At 40.0% G+C, this 20,142-nt stretch overlaps 1 protein-coding gene and 1 long non-coding RNA gene across 2 annotated transcripts in view; one reads left to right on the forward strand and one right to left on the reverse strand.

The window, feature by feature from the left end:
* The first annotated feature begins 807 nt into the window (after positions 1-807).
* On the forward strand, positions 808-7,621 carry LOC135984270 (uncharacterized). Its single transcript, XR_010602186.1, has 4 exons — positions 808-960; positions 2,675-2,770; positions 2,852-2,933; positions 5,125-7,621. It is a non-coding gene; the product is annotated as an uncharacterized LOC135984270 (long non-coding RNA).
* LOC101935607 (cardiomyopathy-associated protein 5) overlaps positions 6,555-20,142 on the reverse strand; it is a 60,819-nt gene continuing 47,231 nt past the window's right edge. Inside the window, exons 11-13 of the mRNA XM_005286428.5 lie at positions 19,783-19,882; positions 16,394-16,570; positions 6,555-14,994 (exon numbers count right to left, since the gene is read on the reverse strand). Of these exons, the coding sequence (XP_005286485.2) occupies positions 14,742-14,994; positions 16,394-16,570; positions 19,783-19,882 (530 nt within the window). The 3' untranslated portion in view covers positions 6,555-14,741. The remainder of the gene's footprint in view (positions 14,995-16,393; positions 16,571-19,782; positions 19,883-20,142) is intronic.

The raw sequence follows: 20,142 nt of genomic DNA on the forward strand, positions 1-20,142 counted from the left end.
TAATTATACAGCAGACAGAAACAATCACAGAACCAGACAGAGATTATACAGACAAACAATAGGGAAGTGAAGACTACAGTGATAGAACAATACAGAAGTGAGAATTTTACATTCCAGCTATTAATAAGTAAGTTTAATAGCATCCTGTCTGGCAAGAACTAAGTTTTGTTTTTTTTGTTTTTTTTTAACATTTTCTAGGCTCTTCCCTTTCTCTGGAGGTAATAAAAATATCAGAACAAAATTGTATTCCTAACAGCCCAATAGCACCTTATTTTAATGTAACTAGTTTAAAATGTGAGGATGTGACCATTCACTTCTTAGCTTATGGCTGCCTCTGCTGCTTAGCCAAAGGCCTTACTTAGCCTAAGAACAGAGCCTCAGACTGTCACAGTACAGAAAGGCTCTTACACAGACAAACAGTGATTTTAATTCTTTTTTTTATACCTCTATAACTAGCTAAGTAATAAAAATGCATGTAAATTCTTAAAGTATAGACTTTTGCAGACAGGCCTAAATATCTATATCCTAACATGCAGTAAATGGAGTTCTGCAAGATGTGTACTCCTGTGTGTGTTCCACGTCAGCTGTGCTTGTTCCCTATGCCTTTGATCAAAAGTTTTTGGTAGCTATGCCCATTTGGCCTATTTATCCTAATGCTCCACACTGAGGCTATATGGGGCTGCGCAGGTGAACTGTCCTCAGTTCCTTCTCCATCGCAAAGACCCACAAGGAAGACTCCAAAGCAGAGGAGCAAAATGACAGGTAGTGGAGCATGCATTGGGACACACATCTTGAAGAACTCCAGTTACTGCACAAGGTCTGTATGCATCCGAAGAAGTGGGCTGTAGTCCACGAAAGCTTATGCTCTAATAAATTTGTTAGTCTCTAAGGTGCCACAAGTACTCCTGTTCTTTTTGCAGATACAGACTAACACGGCTGCTACTCTGAAACCTGCACAAGGTCAGTAACCTCTCCTTCTTCGAGTAGTGTCTATGTGAGTGCTCCACTTCTGGTGACCCCCAAGCAATACCCCGGTGTCCAGAAGCCCAGAGGGAGCCAGCTGAGGTCACTTAATTAGGGTGAACTGCAATGGATCAGACAATCCCCAAAGCTGGTGGATATTTCAATACTTCTACCAATTCCAAAGGATCGGACACATTACCTCCCAGGTTAATAGTCCAGATCTTATCCAAATACACTCTTACAGCCAATTCTTATTAACTAAACTAAAATTTATTTAAAAAAATAAGAGAGAGAGAGAGAGAACGGTTAAAAGATCAATATACATACAGACATGAGTTCAATTCTTGAGGTTCAGATTCATAGCAGAGATAGTGAGCTTTGTAGTTGCAAAGAGTTTTTAGAATGTAGGTTATAGTCCAATGTCCAATATCATATTCAGGGTGTACCAGCTTAACAGAGATCTTATCTTGTGACTCAAACTTCCCCTGATGAAGTTTAAGCAGATCTGAAACGACAGGATCAGGACCCAAGGATCTTTCATACAATATCAAGCCTTCTTTGACAAGCTGGTGTCCCTTGGCTTACAATAGGTAATCAGGGCGACTTTGAAGTAGGTCCATCACTGGTACTTAGCTACAAGAATGAACATAAGGCAATTGCCTGGTTTTTGCCATTCGCAGATGATCAGCAATACATTTCAAAGAGAGATGAATACAGCAATATCCCGTGTTTACAGTTCATTTAAATGCTAGGATGTTCTTTTGATCTTTGAATTAACAGAATACAGCATAGACAGGGACCATTGATTACATTGTTGACCACTACCTATATATATGTAAATACACAAAACACAAACATTATCGCCCTATATGTCTTTAAGGGTTGAATTTGAGTAATTTATCCTTCAGGATGTTTAAACCCCATTATGCAGATGGGAGATTCCGAACAGGTATCAAAGCATAAGGATTAGAAAAAGAACCAGATGACCAATTTGGCACTCTATGGCTGTCCTTAAGTAAGGCTATAGACATAGTTAGTGTTCTTGTGCAATATGCTATCGCTTTCAAAGAGAGTTGAACATGAGGTCAGTCATAGCAAATCTTTATATAGCCAGAGATCCATTTTGATAACCTCTGTTTTGAAATTACTGAACGCTATTTCTATCTGCAATGGATACAAATAGCCCAGGAGATCTTCTAAACAGTTTGGTCCTACCTAGGTAGTAGGTTAATGCCTTTTGTACATCTAGAGTATGGAATACAGCTTGAGTGACCTGGTGCGGTTTTAGGGGGAGGAGGGAGTGGTAGATGAATGGTTTGATGAATATGAAATTCTGAGGACACCTTAGGTAAAAATCTTGGATGTCCCCATTGTGACACTTTCTCTCTGATGAATACTGTAAATGGGGGGCAGGGTCTGCCATTAAGTCCCCCAATTCTCCGACCCTTTGGACATAAGTGAAGACTGTCTTCAATAAAAAACATATAGCTAGTGACTCAAAAGGGTGTTTCATAAGACAATTAAGTTCTGAGTTAAAGTCCCAGCTTGAAGTAGGATCTCTGATTTGTGGGCAGATATTGGGTAACCCTCTTAGGAATCTTGTTGTAGTTGGGTGAGCGACAAGTGAAAAATCTTCTATTGGTGTGTGAAAAGCTGTTATTGCTGCTAAGTGAACCCTATTGGAATTCATAGAAAGATCCAATGTTTTCAGTTCCAATAGGTAATCCAATACCCTGGAAAGAGAAGAACGAGTTGGAGAAATCTGATGACTATTACACCAAAGATAATATTGTTTCCATTTCTGGAAGTAAGTATTTCTTGTAAATTCTTTTCTACTATTTAATCAAATGTGTTGTACCGCTGATGAACAGGATACCTCTATTCACAGAACTACTGAGGTCCCACCATGCTTGGAGCCTGAGAATCTGCAGGTTGGGGTGAAGCGTTGGACCAGCATCCTGGGTCAGTAGGTAAGGACTGAGCTGAAGCCTCCACAAAGGGTCAGAGGTCAGTCTGACTAAATAGGGGTACCTCCAGACCTGTCCTGGACACACAGGTGCAATCAATTTGACTCGGTCTTGATCTTGTTTGATCTTATTGAGAACCTTGAATAGTAATGGTGTCAGTGGATATGCATAGAGAAGTGCTTTCATCCATGAGTTGAGGAACACATTTCCTATTGCTCCCCCTCTGGAGCAATACTTAATGCATTTTGTATTGGCTGCCATGGCAAGCAGTTCGACCTCAGGGTCATTCTGCACTATAAAGATGCAAGCTGACACATGTCCCAGCAGTTGAAGACAATCTCTTACTGTTACTTGAGGCCTTCTCTGAATCTTTGAGATGAAATTCACTAGTGAGAGAAATCTGCTGGACGATAGGCATGCTTTGCCTGTATCTGCATCCAGGGAAGTGCCTATGAAGTCTAGACACTCTAGTGGAGTAAAAATGAACTTTTGGAGGTTTATTTGAAGGCCCAGGCTGTGAAACAGGGAATACCTAATTTTTGTTGACATGAACACTTCCTGATCTGATCTTCGCTGATTAAACAATCGTCTAGATATGGGGAAATTATTGTATTCCAACGACATAAGTGAGTGACAACTACTGCCAGAATCTTTGAAAATACCCTTAGTGCTGAAGATAGGCCAAAAGGGAGTACCCTGTATTGGTACTCCTCATTGTTTATTAGAAAACAAAGACACTTCTTGTGTGAAGGGTGAAAAGCAAGGTGACAACATGCAAACCAATCTCCTACTTCTAACAAAGGAAATATTGCTGCAAGGGTCACCATCCTGAATTTTTGTTGCTTTACATATTTGTTTAGAGACCTGAGGTCTAAAATTGGCCTCCACCCTCCATTCTTTTTGGGAATCAGGAAGTAGTCTGAATAGAATCTGCTTTCCCTGTGTTGCACAGGAACTGGTTCTATTGCTCCTATACTCAGAAGAAAGGTCGCCTCTTGCAATTGATCATGAGAGGGGTTCCTGAAGAGGGATAGGAAAGGTGAATGGGTAGGTGGGAGAGATTTGAAATGGATAGTGTAACCAGGTGTTATGGCTTCCAAAACCCATTTGTCCAATGTTATATGCTCCCAGGCATCCTGTGGGAGAGGCAGCATCTAAAAGGATGGAAGAGGGGGTAAGATATTGCAGCCATAACAACTTGTCAATTGGATGGTTGAGACTCTCAACCAAGCCATCAAAACTGTCACTTGGAGGACAGGAATGGCTGACACAATGTAGCTGAAAGAGGTGGGTTTTTTTGAGTATGTCTGTCTCTTGGCTAGGGGTTCAGAGATTCTACGAAACGTTGAATACAGAACTGGGCATGCTCTTTCTGCCATCTGAGACCTATTAAAGCTCCTTTTATTTACAGGAGAATAAATCCTTAGGCTCTCAAGTCCTTTAAAGTGTGGAGAGTTGTATCCACTAAGTCCACACAGAGCTTGCAACTGTCAAAGGAGAGGTCTTTGGCAGACTCTGAACCTCTTGGAAAGCCCAAAAGCTGAACCAAGATACTCTTCCCATGATCACTGCAGTGGAGGTAGACTGTGCTGCAGTATCTGCTGCATCCAAGGAGGCCTTGAGCAATGTCTTTGCTAGCAGCTGACCTTCTTGTATAATGGACTTAAACTGGTCTTGATGTTCTTCTAGTAGATGCTCAATAAAATAATTGAATTTATTATAATTTAAATAGTTGTATTTGGCCATGAATGCCTGGTGGTTTGCTATCCTGAACTGAAGTGTGGCTGAAGCATAAGATTTATAACCAAAAATACTGAGCCACTTGTGGTCCTTAGTGTATGGGGTGGACTGAGTTATTTTGACTGCCTCATTCATTAATGGCCTCCACTACTAGGGAATTTGGAACTGGGTGAGAAAATAGAACATCACTAGACAGGCATTGCGGTGGAACCCCCAAGGCAAGCGGAAAAGAGGCCGTCCAAGAAACACCTGGCGACGCGATCTTCAGGCTGATAGCATAAAAATGGGCTATACCTGGAACCATCTAGAGCAAATGGCCCAGGATAGAGGACTCTGGAGATCTGTGGTTGGTGGCCCATACCCTGATTGGGGTGACGGGCATGAGTGAGAGTGAGAAAATAGAAACTCTGATTCCCTAGCTGGAACATAATACTTTTTATCTGCTCTCTTGCAGGTAGGCGGTGTGGTAGATGATGTTTGAGAAACCATCATAGCAGACCCCATAAGAGCAGCTTTTACTGGAATGGCAATCTTCATACACTTTGAAGTGTGTAAAATAGCTAGGAGTTTATGATGGGACTCCTGCAATTTCACTAAGGAAATCTGCAGCATGTCAGCAATTCACTTCAGTTTCTGAAACTGCCTGAATTCATCTGCCATAGGTGGTGGCAGAGGTATGATAGCTTCGTCAGGTGACGATGAGGAAATGTTAGTAAGAGGTGTCACCTCCTTATAGGCCCTTGCCTCTTGCCGCTCAAAGGTCTTCTCAGGCATAGGTGATGGTAAAGGAGGTTGAAGCATATGGGCTCTTCTCTTTTCCCTTCAGTGGCGTAAGAACCTTGATGTAAATTGTTGGTGATGGATCCCAGCAAGGCCACTGAGGGGGCCCAAATGGCATTGGTGGAGGAAGCCATCTGTGTTTCTGCCACGTGGATGCCATTTGAGACCTGTAATAAATCAGCATAGGAGGTAGAGTGATGTGTCCTAGAATAGGTAGGGGAACCCTGCACCGAAATTTGAGTCGGAGGAGTCCTCTTCCACATTGTCTGGGGAGATATCTGTTCAGCTTGCAGAGTAGATGAGGGTGCGTGTGGTGCTCTAGATGATAGAGGAGTCAGTGACAGAGAGGCTTGACACTGACAAACCCACAGCACTTGTTAATAGAGGAAACTCCAGCTCAGGAGATATTATCATATCCTTAGGGCACCTAAACTCTTCCGGTACCAACAGTATCAAAGATGAGGCTGAGTGGATACCTGTGGAGGACGGCTTTGGTACTGATGCAGCTGGTACTGAGCACGTGATATGGGATTCCCTCAGTACAGTAGGTGTTTTGTTTTTTTTTAAGAAAAAAAAGAAAGCAAACAAAGGGAACAATTGTTCCAACAACTATAACGCTGTAAGATAAATAACTATAAGGTAGCTATCTGAGAAAAAGCTAAATATTAGAGAACAGGCACACAGTAGACTCCGTTTGGGGCCAAAGGCAGTTGTGGAGGTACTTACGGAGGTTTGCCTGTGCAGCCCCATGTGTGGGGGCACTGCTACCAAAAATCTCTGATCAATGGGGCAGAGCAAAGGTGCACCTGAAGTGGAGCACCCATGGGATACTACCCACAGAAAAGCATTGCTCTAGACTCATTTTGTTTTGCAGCATTACAGATTCCTAAGATTTGTAATATTTCCTTTTCAAATGAATATGTATGTGATCTAGTTAGTTCAGATTAAGTCTAAGATGTCTAAACACTATACACGTTTGTTTGTTTTTTAAAAAAAGACACACCAAGAGTCAAGTTAAAATAATACAGCTCATTTCCCCTAACCTACAGTGTCTTCTCAATGATCAGTTAATAGAGATTTTTGAACAAGGAAAAACAAAAGTCATTTTCTCTGAATATGTTTAATGAAATAACCACTTCCAACAACATTTCTTCAACAGCAACCTGGGTAAAATACAGCATATTACAATAGAAAGCATATGAATTTTCATATATAATGCTTTGCTTAAAAAAGTTAGCACACTTTACAAAAATAATCTTTATTTCTACAAAGAAGAATTTAAATACAGCAAGCGTCTCAGGCTTTCCCCTATATTTCTCTCTTGCAATGTCAAACACCTAGCTGAAGTGCTGGTAAAATCACTGCTTCCATCTCTCTTTCTTGTTTCCCAGGTCCTGGGTTTACAACATTAGAAAGTAGGTTACAGCCAATTTAAATAGGCTGTTACGTGTGTATCATGTCTAAGTAAAATTCTCCCCCTTGATCTGCATGCTTGCTCTCTGATCCACCATACAGGTTCATATGGCATATTCTGCACTTGTAATATTCAATAAAGATTGCAGTACAATTCTTAAAATGCCTTTATTTGGTTTACAACTTTCCACTATCCATATGCTTTTGTCCTCCTAGCTAACTTCCCCTTCCACATCTTTAGTGGTCCTTATATTTTTTAACCTGCCTCCTTATCAACATCTCATTAAAGTACACATCTGTGGCTTTACATTAGCCCACTACACTAAAACTATTAATTCTCTCTATTACCTCTGCACTGCAGATAAAAGAAGTCAATGCAGTTTAGAGATGGGGAATTTTGGCCACACAATGTGCATCACCTTTAAAACATAGAGATCCAGGTATTTCTACTCCACAGTCATGAGAGAGAGACTTCATTCTAAAAGGTTCATTACTATCCACTGGGTATGTAGTGTCAGAGATTCCACAGTACTGTCTACACAAAATGAAAATTCTAGATGTGTTAGTTTTAAAAATCTGAAATGCAGATAATTCCATTTAATATCTCTATATTTTAAAAGAAGCTTAACTGCCGGCCCTTAGGTCAGTTGCTAAGAGATGAGCTCACTACTATTTTAAACTCCAGAAGATCAAACCAACCTGCTTAACTCAGTATCAATATTGTATTTGTTAACAGAGAGTTGCACTAATTAATTCTAGCTTTCTTTGAAAAATAGCTGACTTTAAAGAGAAGTGCTTATAACCACTCAGGGTTTTAGCATCTTCCTTATTTGGCCGTTAATGGAGATCTTTAAAAAAAGCAGCAAAAATGCTATAAACTAGCAATGAAGAGTAACCGTCCAGCTTGTTACGCATGCACAAGGGAAGCAAAAAGTGTGACACTAAATGGGCCAAATCCTCTGATATACTTTAATGAAACTACCTCCTTGAGTAAGACAAGAGGGATTTGGCCCTTTTCTTCTTTTTGGTGATTTACTTGTGCACTCTTATCTTCAGGAAGAGTAGCTTAGATTCTCATGCAGTCATTTGTAAATAAACATATGGGGCCCCGTCTTGCAGTCCTGAGTCCTGAAACTTCAATGGGAGTTTTATAAAAATAGGAATATGTTCTGCAGACACAGACCCACAGCTGTGACGGATACTTCCTTTTCCCCAGAGATGCCCCTGACTTAAGCCTCAAAGGTGCTCTGATACTATGGTGATGACAGCTATACAAACATCTGTGTAATGTCTTGTGCTCCTATAGAAAATGTGCTATTAGCTGAATCAAGGAAAAATCTTTGACTGACTGTTTTTAAAGCAAGAGATGGAAATGTGAATGGAAAGAAAATCTCATCTTTTTAAAGATAAAATAATCAACATTTATTTATTAAGCACTGGCAGTGTGATAAATCTAGAAAGTATCCATGTAAATAGTAACTTTATATATGGCATTTTATTAATATTAGAGATAAGAAAATATACATGTATAAGAAAGAACTGCATGATGATTCCTTGATATTATGTAATCAGTACATAACAGACAACTGTGTGTGTTATGGGAGTTGCATGTAAACTATTTTTTCCTCTGGTTTTGGCCTACATAATACTATTTGTATAATTTCAGTGGGGTTTCTTGGCTTTATGAGTGTGAATTTTGATAGGTCTAGTTGAGGAAACATAGGGAAAACAGGCAGATAACTAGTACATGGTTACAATAACCTTAGTTAATTTTACCTGAAGATGCAGTTCTGCTCTGAAAAGTTTCTCTGTGAAAATGGGTGTGTGGGATGACATATGTATCATGTCCCATGATCCAAGTCTGCTAAGCACCTCTCAGGAGGATTTTAGCACCTCGCAGGACTGGAATATGTAATATGTACTTGACTTCCAAGCAGAAAGATGATTTTTCTCATGGTCAGGCCTGCAAACTCAGATTAGACTCTGAAAGTCATACTGGGTTCACTCCTTCTTGTGCCTTATCACCTGAAATAAAGATTCCGCAAGGCATATTATGCCCCTAGTTACATCTGTGCAATCCCCTGGTCTTAAGTGGATTTGTAAAGGTTGGAATTGGAATTTAGAATTGATTGGAATTTATCTAACACATCTGTTGATGCATAATATGTAATAGACTCCAGTTATTAACATCACTCATCATTAACAGCATTGATTCTGCAGGGTTAGCCGCAATAAACTAAAATAAGTGAACATGTGTTTTTGTCAGTAAAATGAGCAGATGCATCTCTGAATACACTCAGGCAACATACATGCTGTGTAAGAAGGTGCCATTTATACAAAGTCATTTTTCAGAATAGAACAATACTTTAAACTATACATTTTTCACTTGATGACTTAATTATATAATTATTATCTTCTGTTTGGGGGGAATCTCTGCTCCATTCCCCAAGTGTTGTGCCTCATGAGGAACTGCAATGAGATGTGGTCCGTGACCAGAGAACACTACCCTCTGGTATGCAGAACATAAGCAGAAATATCTCTGTTTGTTACAATGAACTTTGAACTCATTTGCACAACACACTGTTGAAGGCAGAATAGGGGCTTTACTTTTCCTGGAGGGTTAGGTAAATAATCTGATAGGATCTAGCTTCTTGTTAATTATGAATTCCTTGTTTGTTAAATATGAATGACTTTATGCAGATTAGTGATGCTATAACATGTATTGCTATTTTCAAAATCCAAATTAACCCTCAACCTATCTGAAGCCCCAGTTTGTGAATGATTTTGGAAGAGGGAAATTCCAAATGAATCTAACTTCACTTTAGTCTTTATATGCTATTAAAAAAAAACAACCCAACCCTACAGTGGCAATAAGAATGTGTAGCTCACTCATATACCAAAGAAAACATCACTATAATGGGGATTTAGCACCTACATGTCATACTTTAAATTAGGCGTGGTGATTGATACCATAATCAAATTCCATAATCCATAGTTGCATCACCCATGAAAGCTTATGCTCCAATACGTCTGTTAGTCCATAAGGTGCCACAGGACTCTGTCACTTTTTACAGATCCAGACTAACAAGGCTACCCCTCTGATACATAATCCATAGTGTAAATTTTTTTTCTTTCTTCCATTACATATCTTCAAAATAAGGTCTCTCTAGACCATCTTTGGTACAAAGAAATTTAAACGTAAGTGATGTTTCCCTTAAAAAAAAAAGTACTGACTGCAACAGAAGAGGAAATTATTACTCATAGACACCCCCGCCCCCATATGCTCTGCAGTGCACTCGTAAAAGCAAGTTCTATTTGATATATACTATTACAAGCTGGCATTGAAATGAAGCATTTAGCTTTTTTTCTGGAATAGAAAGGCCTAACTGAGATTTGTTTTTGACAGTAGAAATTAATGATCATCTCTTATAGTCAGGCATATATTCTTACCTCCGAGCACAAGGATTTATGGACCTAATCCAAGCCCAGTGAAGCTAACGGGACTCTTTCCAGTGCATTCAGTGGGCTTTGGATCAGGCCAAATATTAATTAATGCTAATAACAGCTGCAAGTGCAAATCCCCATGCCTCAGGATAAAAACACACCTCAGGGTATTTCGAGCATCCTTAGTTTCTTACTGTTGCATTGTCTTGACTCTGAAGCGCACCTGTGCAATGATAAGCCTGGAATGATGAACAGACTGGGTACACATATTGCATAAACTCATTAGCTTTTGGAAAAATGTCTCAGCCACTACCAGCTGAGCTAGCAGCCTATGCATAAAAAATAATTCACACGGCTATAATGTATCATTAAACAAAAACATCCTCAAGAACATTAGCAATATATTTACTTGGATCTTGTTTTTGCATAGGTAGCTATTAATCACAGTAGCCAGAAAAATGGGTGTAACAAGCCCCAACATCTTGATTCAATACACTTCATAGTGAAAAGCAAGAGTGACTATATTTTATATTCAAATTTACACTAGAAGCACATTCTGGTAAATAAATTCTAGGAGCTCATCTCTGCCCTGTAGTCACAAAAGCACATACAAAAAGCACCATAACTGCATCTCTAGGTTCTTAAGGGCAGCAGAGTTTACACTCCGTACTGCTGTGTTTTGGCAGATCATATTGTGGGATTTCAACATCTGTACTTCTTGTAAATTTGGTAAATCTCTAACCAATATGTATGCTTACAAGTCTTGGGTAATGCATTTTATTTACCATGTGCTTTGTTCTGGCTGTCCAAGCGAGGATGAGCTTCCAAGCTTTGTTCATTCAATATTAATTAATGTGGACCAGATTAGTAATTGAGTCTGGCATTATGCAAGAAATAAACACTGATAGCTCAAAAAACAAAAGTATCCAACATCAGAGTGGGCATCAAATATATATAACTTTCTCCTCATTTCTTATAGACAGTTCCTGACAGCTGCAAACAAAAATGTATATAACCCAAGAACTAATTGTTTTTAATCAACGTGCTTTTCACCATTTAAATATATTTATCCTTTTCCTACCAGCATTCAATGTTCTATTGCGTTCTCTCACACATGGTATATTGAAACAGGTCAATTAAATAGACATTGTCCACATATTTTAGTAATCTGTACTGCATTATTCTTGAATTATTGGTTAAATTAAGATTATCCACATACTTCACAGAAAACATATAGACTGTTTGAGAAATCCTGGCCACACTGAAGCCTATGGGAATTTTGCCATTCACAACAATTAAGTTGAGATTTCATCCTGTATGTGGATGAGTAGAACCCTTACTTAAATTTATAAATCCAGAGGGCTAAATTCTGCTATCATGCACATGGATTTAACTGAAACAGATTCTGGCCCAAAATCTATCAGGGAGAATCACAGCTTCATATGATGTGTTGCATGCTGGATTTTGCATTTGTTTCGCTAATTTGCTTTGAAGAGGTGTAAAGTCACAGGTGGGCAGACAGCTCTATATTTATTTTGTATCCGACCAGTTCATCTGTCTTGGATATTTCCAGAATTATTTGGAATATATTACTAATGAAAAATGCTCCAGATCTTCTGTTTTCAGACAGAAGTATGCAAATAACAAAAGCGTAGAGATATACTGGTATACTGCTTAGGATCAACCCACAACCACCACTTCTTACGTTTGACAGGTCTAGCTTTTGCAGTAGGCAAATGGCAAAATCCTTGTGAAATCTAAATTTTGGACACAGCTTACTTGTAGTCCTGTAAACATATTCCTCTTTTTGGTGCTATGCACATATGCATCCAAGGTCAAAACTGAAGCTTAAAAATGTAAATATAAAAATACTGTACCCTCCCATTTAGCTAAACGGCCTGGGGGACATCTGAACATTTTGGATAACCAAGTGTTCAGCTAAATGGAAGTGCTATTTTGAACATAGGACTACATGGGGGACACACTGGATTTGGATGACTAGGATTTTTGGATGAAGGGAATTTGGATAACTGGAATTGTACAGTACATCTGGGAAGCCTATCAGGTAGTCCTTCAAAACAGACAGAGATCCTGTATTTGTATAATTGGAACCGTTTTGAAAAAGCCTTTGATCTAGAAGGACTATTATAATGCTACCTGCACAACAATGAATGGTTATAAACAAGGCTTTGTTTTGCCATTTGTAAATATTGCCTGAAAGATTCTAGTTTGTCACAAAACGTGTTTTTGGTTTTCTTTGCCATTCTTGCTCTCCTTAACCCTGATTTGTCCACCCTGCAATACATCATGGCATTGCTGATGAGTGAAGCTAACCTTGGCTCGTGGGACACAGCTGCCTGCAAGGATGCAGCGATGACAAGTAGTAGAGGACATTGCAGATAAAATAACTGGAAAACTGGGATTTGCAGATTTAGTTTCATTTTCATAAATATTTTCTGAATTTAGCTATTAAAAGCTCAACCCTGTATTGTTTCTGCACTCAAATCTCCAGTGAAATCATTGGCTATCTGGGAGCTCCAGGAATGCACACAGCCTGCACCTCTGACCTAGCCTCTTAGCCTCTCTCCCTCTATTCTATTTTTCTGCTTTCCACCTCCCCCAGCCCCTTCAGATCTGATAATATCACCACCTTTGGTGCCCCCTTTGTGTCTTACTTTTCCAATCATCCTGAGGCTTTTTCCATATTGTCCCCTGCACACACATGGAATCCTCTCCCCTCTCCCAAGCCAACAAGCCAGCTGAATCCCTCTCTCAATTCAAAGGACTCCTTAGGATGCACTCCTTCCAGGATGCTCCCAGTGAGCCAGGAATAATTTTCTAAAGCAAAAAAGCACTTTTAATTGACTCATCAAGATGTGCACAGGCTTAAACTAAATGACTGTGTGATCTTGTCATTCCCACCTTGTCTGTCCCTGGGTATTTGTTACACCTGTCACTGCACCAAAATCAGAGCGTAAACCCTATGGGACATGGAACATGTCTTACTATTGCTTTGTGAAGCCTCTAGTACACTTTTAGGTGCTGCTAAAATAAAACATAAATAAAATAGACTGCAGATTGGACACCAACTGTGATCTTGACAAGCAGAAACCTAAATTGTAATTAATTAAAAAACTATTTTCAACAGCAACTCCTCTCAGTTAGACATGTGAAACTCCACTTACTTCAGAGGGTACCGGGGATTAATTGAGATGAGAAGTGAGCCCAGTAGGGAACCACAAGGATGGGCAGTATGCATCACATTGCCTGCCATCCCTTAGGGTCAATACACACCAGAGGGGATCACAAGGCTTCATTGGCACCACCACCAATGAATCTGGCCGGTAGAGGAAGGGCCCATAGCACTGATTTGTAAAGTGCTTTGAAATACAGTCCTGTCTAACACTGGCCAGGTTAATACCAGAATATAGATCTGCTGGCAAATGTTTAATCATATTCTGATGCCATCTTTGTCTTCTTATCTAGCAATGTCTAGTGAGCCCATCACAATAGCCCCCAAGCATTGCAGCTTGCTAACTAGGGTCCAATGCTAGTGTAGACAAAGCTCAAATGGGACAAAAAGACAGAGTAGAGCAGAGGCAAGGAGATCATCTATGGGTAGTTCTATACTTAAGTGTGAAACTGGGTAAGGTAAGATCAAAGGCAACAGCAATTATGTCAGAGATGAAAAAGGGACAATTCACAGGAAGGTTGATGACAATTTTACTCCAGAGTCGCAGGCGATAGGACCCTATCTATTCTTTAAGCCATCCAGGCAGTAATTTTAGGACCAGAAACGCAGGCAACACTTTGGACTCCAAAATTGCACATGCATATTTTTGCTGAACATCTATTCACATTTCAAGTGGCATTTGTGCACACAAATCAGATAACTGTGACTGTCTGAACAATATGGATGGGAAATATTGAGTCTATGGATTCAAAATTTGTGTGAGCAATGTTGGAGGCTAGTTTGGGGCTGGCTTGAAAATGTTGCCCCTTTGATCTTATTTTCTCTGCCCATTTATTTTTGTAGAAATGCAGATTTCTAAAGCTCAAAGATAGAAGCACTTATCTCATATACAAGATCATCATCAAACGTAAAAAAATTCAGCTAATATTGTAATTATTTTTATCGTAGTAAAGACTGCAGTTCCTGTTCCTGAATTTATCTTCCCCCCTCCCAGTGCTTGGTTCTAATATACACCTTTTTCCTTTAGAGAATAACTCAATATATACCACAAGATACATACTAAGTGGGAGGGAGTCTATTATCCTCTCCATGCACAGAGTGCTATTTGTATAATTACAATTAGTGTTGATGTGCGGGAGAATGGTGTGGGTAACATTCGCTAAGAGAAAAATAGATACCCTCTCCCCGCCCCCCCCCAAAATTATAACGGTTTGTCTTCCGGATGGTTTGAAAGCAAGAGATTAGCTGTGTTTCACAAACTCTGGCAGCTCCATTCCTGTGTGCAGGTTAAGTACGCCAGCTTTCTCCAGAACAAAGGCAGGGTGAGCAGCATTGGTAAATTTGTGCCTGATGGTGAACAGAGCTAGTCCTCTCTCTGCATTGAAGAATGAAAGTCTCCCAGCATTATAATCCAGCAGAATGCCGACCCTGGCTGGCTGCTCCGTCATGTAAACATCACTCATTACACCATGGTGGAAGAATTTATAAATGAAACTATAGAGAATGGGAAATAGAAACAAAATGAGAATCCATGATGTCATTAATCAGAAATAAACTACCACCATTTATTTCCCAGCCATTAACAAATTGCTGCCTCTCGTACACTTTGCACAGTGCAGTTCACACACTGAAGGAGATCTCCGAGAAGTATGAAACTTACTACATGTCTAAGCTGACGTTATTTCACAATACTACCTTGTACACTCTGAACTCTTACACTAGCCCCTCAGCATTTCAAAGAACTCTCTTTCAGGAGAAAGACACCCATTTTAATCTTCTTCATCAATGCCACCTTCGTTCTTTTCTGGCCTCTGGGCCCCGTTATGGCGTCATGGGGATTTGAGGATGCTCAGCACCTCACAAGATCAGGCCCTATTGGTCTCAAATGCTTTATTTAGTTGATTGTTACTAATATGTTCAGATTTAGGATTAAATAAAAAATGTACTCCCCAAAGGTTGGCACTTTACTTGAACCTGTAGTATACTCATGTCCTATAAATAGGGCTATGATTTTGGCTTGGAAATTTTTAGTAAATTTCATGCCAAAAGTGTGGGGGGGAATAGAAAGGTCACAGAAAGGAGAACAAGCCCACCCCGCCCTCACCCCACAGCAGCAGTTCTGTCCCACAGTGCTGAGCCCGGCTCCCCTTGCTGGGCGTTGCAACCTGGCACACGGGGTCGTACCACGACTTGGGTTTGGCCCATCCACTGCTCTGCAGATAGAGGCAGAGGGGCCAAACCTGAGTGGTGCTGAACCCTGTGAGCCAAGCCACACCACCACTCGGGCCTAATCAAATGTCTTTATACAGCCATTTACAAGATTGCACTGACTCCATTCATGTTCAGGATTTCCGTAACCACAGTGACCTCCGTGACAAATCATAGCCTACCTATACAGCCCTAAGTGACCTGGGACTGTCCCTTTCCCCATGTCACAGCTGCAGCCGACAGGGGCACTCAAGCTGGATCCCCCTCATTATAAAAGAGCGGAAGGGCTGGCAGGGTGTGCTTTGTGTGATCTCCAGGACCCTGGAACTTGCTCCGTGCTCCAGAAGTGACCTTCTGCACATGCTCCAAAAGCCCTTTTTGATAGGGTTTTGCAAGCGGGTTGAGGGTATGTCCCCAGAACCCTGTACGTGATCCACTGGCTGGTTGAGCTAGGTTGGGGTCATTTGTGCCTGATAAATGTTTGTTTTTTAATGCTGCCGGATGTGCTAAGCTGCTGTCAGACTAAGTGTCAAGTACTTTTATAGGCATATTTTTATAGGTATATTTTTATCTTTTATGGGTATATTTTTAATTATGACTTAAATCTGAAGAAATAAAAACAAAGATGTCTTCCACCATGTGCAAAAATGTAACTTTGCAAGTACCTAGACTCACTCAGCTTTACCTTGTTTGTGTAGAACAACAACATATGCACCAAGAAGTATCATCCTGCCCCAGGATGCTGCCTTGTGGTGTAGAGTTACAGCAGATTCCAATCCGGTAGCCTTTGCAGCCAGTGACGGTGGTTTCCCAATAATGCCGACCACGAGCTGGCAGCAGCTCACCCAGGACAGATGGAATTCTACGAACGAAGAGAATACAGCAAAGCCAGTATTTCAGCATAATGACTGCATAATGTTCTTTTCATCGCTTATAGTCACATCATGTGGCAGCATCTTATATTGCTTACATAATAACTTCATTCTCCTAAGTGAAGCTTTTCAACATAAATAGCTTAGTTACTTTTAGCAAAAATCCTTTCTGATTCTACCTGCACATTGTGGTAAACTTGCTGTGAGAATTTAAAACTATTAAACATTCTAGAAAGCCATATGATGTCCAGTAAAAGACACACAAGGATGTAGAATAACATTTTCAAAAGTGCCTGGCTGATTTAGAAGTCCCATTCTCAAAAGAGACTTAGGCATTAAGGGCTGGTCTACACTAGAAAGTTTTTATTATACTAGTACAGTTAGATAGGGGAAAAAAACTAGTATGTATATGGTTATGTTGGTATAAAACTGCTTGTACCAATGTAGATTATGGAGGTTCAGGAAGCCAAACAAGCTATATCTGTATGAACATCTTCTATGCAGGTATAACTGCATCCACACTAGGGCTTGTACCAGTATAACAAAAAGACCACATCCCTAACTGACATAGTTATACTGGTTTAACTTTTCTAGTGCAGACCAGCCCTCAGAAGTCCCTTTTGAAAATGAGATTTAGGCTCTTAAGTGACTTAGGGGAAGTTTACACTTAAAACGCTGCATCGGTGTTGCTGTAGCACTTTAACAGAGATGCTGTAAGTCGACAGGAGAGAGCTATAAAGAGACAATAGTGAATACTCCTTATGAAAGGAAAGTAAGATGACCAGACATTTTTAACCATGGTCAATATGGCAATACAATCACAAATCAGGTCTTCTTGGGGCAATTTTCAAGACAGAAAGAGTCTCGGAGAGCCAGAGAACTGAACATGGGCCAAGACAAGGGCAGAGCCAGTCACTCCAGTATGTAGCTTATTCTCTGAATTCTTATCTCACAAAACCATGGTGACTGGGCAATAAAACAAAATTCAATGTTGATAAGTGCAAAGTAATGCACATTGGAAAGCATAATCCCAACTAGCATATAAAATGATGGGGTCTAAATTAGCTGTTACCACTCAAGAAAGAGATCTTGGAGTCATTATGAATAGTTCTCTAAAAACATCCACTCAATGTGCAGCAGCAGTCAAAAAACTAACAAAGTTAGAAACAATTAGGAAAGGGATAGATAATAAGACAGAAAATATCAGAATGCCATGGTATAGCCACATCTGGAATACTGCTGGCAGTTCTGCACTTCCCATCTAAAAATAGATATATTAGAATTGGAAAAAGTACAGAGAAGGGCAACAAAAATTATTAGGGATCTGGAACAGCTTCCATACAAGAAGAAATAAAAAAGACTGGGACAGGTCAGTTTAGAAAAGAGACAATTAAAGAGGGATATGATAGAGGTCTATAAAATCATGAACAGTGTAGAAAAAATGAATGAAGGTGTTATTTACCCCTTCACATAAGACAAGAACCAGGGGCCATCCAATGAAATTAATAGTTTCCAGGTCTAAAGCTAACATAAGGAAATACTTCTTCACACAACACACTTTTGAAAGCCAAAAGCATAACTAGGTTCAAAAAAGAATTAGCTAAGTTCATGGAGGATGGGTCCATCAATGGCTATTAGCCAAGATGGTCAGGGATGCAGCCCCATGCACTGGGTGTCCCCCTAAGCTTCTGACTGCCAGAAGCTGGGACTGGATCACTCACTAATTGCCCTGTTCTATTCATTCCCTCTGAAACATCTGGCACTGGCCACTGTCAGAAGGCAGGACACTGGTCTGAGCCAGTATGGCCATTTTTATGTTTTTATCAGTTTAATTTTCAGTGGAGGTTCAGTGCAGCCTTAACCTCTTTACAACATTAAAAAAGGTATCAGACTAACAGACATTGATATGTTGTATTTTCTCGTCCATCTGGCCTCAATTTTATTAAGGTATCTGGATAAGCCAGCTTGATGGTTTCTTCATTTGAGGATACAATGTTTTGTTACCCTTCTCTTCCTCTCTTAATATTAAATGTTAGAATATAATATTTTTAAAGTGTATATTTTGATAGTATTTTGTATCCCACTCCCCCAACCTTCAACTATTGGTTTGGGGGAGGGGAGTGTTTTAATATTTTGAGCTGTAATGGACAGGCACTACACATCTAATTTACTGATGTGAGCCAGCTACTTTGCACAGCTCCAGGACCACGGACTGTCACGCATAAAAGAACAGCTTTCAGGCTGCCTTAGCTTACACCAGAGACACTGGGACATGAGAGCAGAAAGGTGGTTGTTTATGCCAGTTGAACCACATAATCTGGCCCATTTCATCATCTGTATTGACAGTGCCTAGCATATTGTTGCTATCAGAATGCAAATAATTTAATTAATAATACAATAACAAATCACAACATCAGTGCTATCTTTTCTGAAACATTCCCTTGATACCTCTGTTTTAAAAAAAACAAGGTATTTTCTAAAGTTCCATAATAATTTATTGTAGGTGGGTTTTTCTAAATCAACTGTCATAAGCAAATAAATTGACCGCAGATCACTATCCTGTCGACCCCTGTACTCCACAAGAAGCACAAGGGGAGTAGATGGGAGAATATCTCCTGTTGACATAGCGTAGTCTGGACCCCAGGGTAAGTAGATCTAAGTATGCCGACTTCAGCTACGTTATTCACATAGCTGAAGTTTCGTAACTTAGATTGATCTCTCCCTTAGTGCGGACAAGGCCTCACTCTCTTATGCAGGATGAAGCAGATTCTTGCTCTCATTGAAGAGGTGTTCTTTTCCCTCCTAAAGCAGTTCAAGTCCAGTTTCTCTTTGTTTTTAAGGAGAATTCTCCACTTCCTTGCACCCTATATAAAAGTGGGTGTAAAATGTTGCCATTTGATTAAGCATTTTGCATCCACCTGGTGCAGGGGTAGATTACACAAGGTACAAGGCAATGAAGGCTTGACCAAACATAGGTTTTGCACCAATTTAACTAAATCAGTAGAAAAATAACTTCGTTAAACTGGTGCAGCCTTCGAGTGTAAACTCAGTTATACCATAACAGGGTGTTGCACCAATTTCACTAAATGTTTTTTCTACCATTTGAGTTACATTGGTGCAAAAACTGGGTGTAGACAAGCCTGAAGAGTCAGGCCCCATATTGAGACCTCAGAACTTCCATGCTCAGGATTCTGATACTTACCCAGTGAATTTAGTTCTCTCAGGAAGGCATATCACAGTTCCATCGGACGACACTTGCAAAGCAGGATGAGCTGTGTCACTCATCACATGAAATCTAGTTCCTGTTATTATTCATGACAAAAACACACACCAGTTCAGGGATGACTACAATGCTCATTTGAAATGAATCATAAAATACTAAACAATACAACAACATTTACTTTTTTCTAAACAAGACACAGCAGCAAGATGAGTTTCTCTTAGAGAAGGGCAGAGCCCGAACAGTGCATCCTTAGCGCAACTACTCTTCTCTTGTAATTCAGATCTGGATCTGAACGTGGCAGCTTGGATCCATCTTATTTTCAGAAAAGGAGGAGGTGGT

This window comes from Chrysemys picta, chromosome 6 (genome assembly GCF_011386835.1).
Source record: "Chrysemys picta bellii isolate R12L10 chromosome 6, ASM1138683v2, whole genome shotgun sequence".
Classification (NCBI taxonomy): Eukaryota; Metazoa; Chordata; order Testudines; family Emydidae; genus Chrysemys; species Chrysemys picta.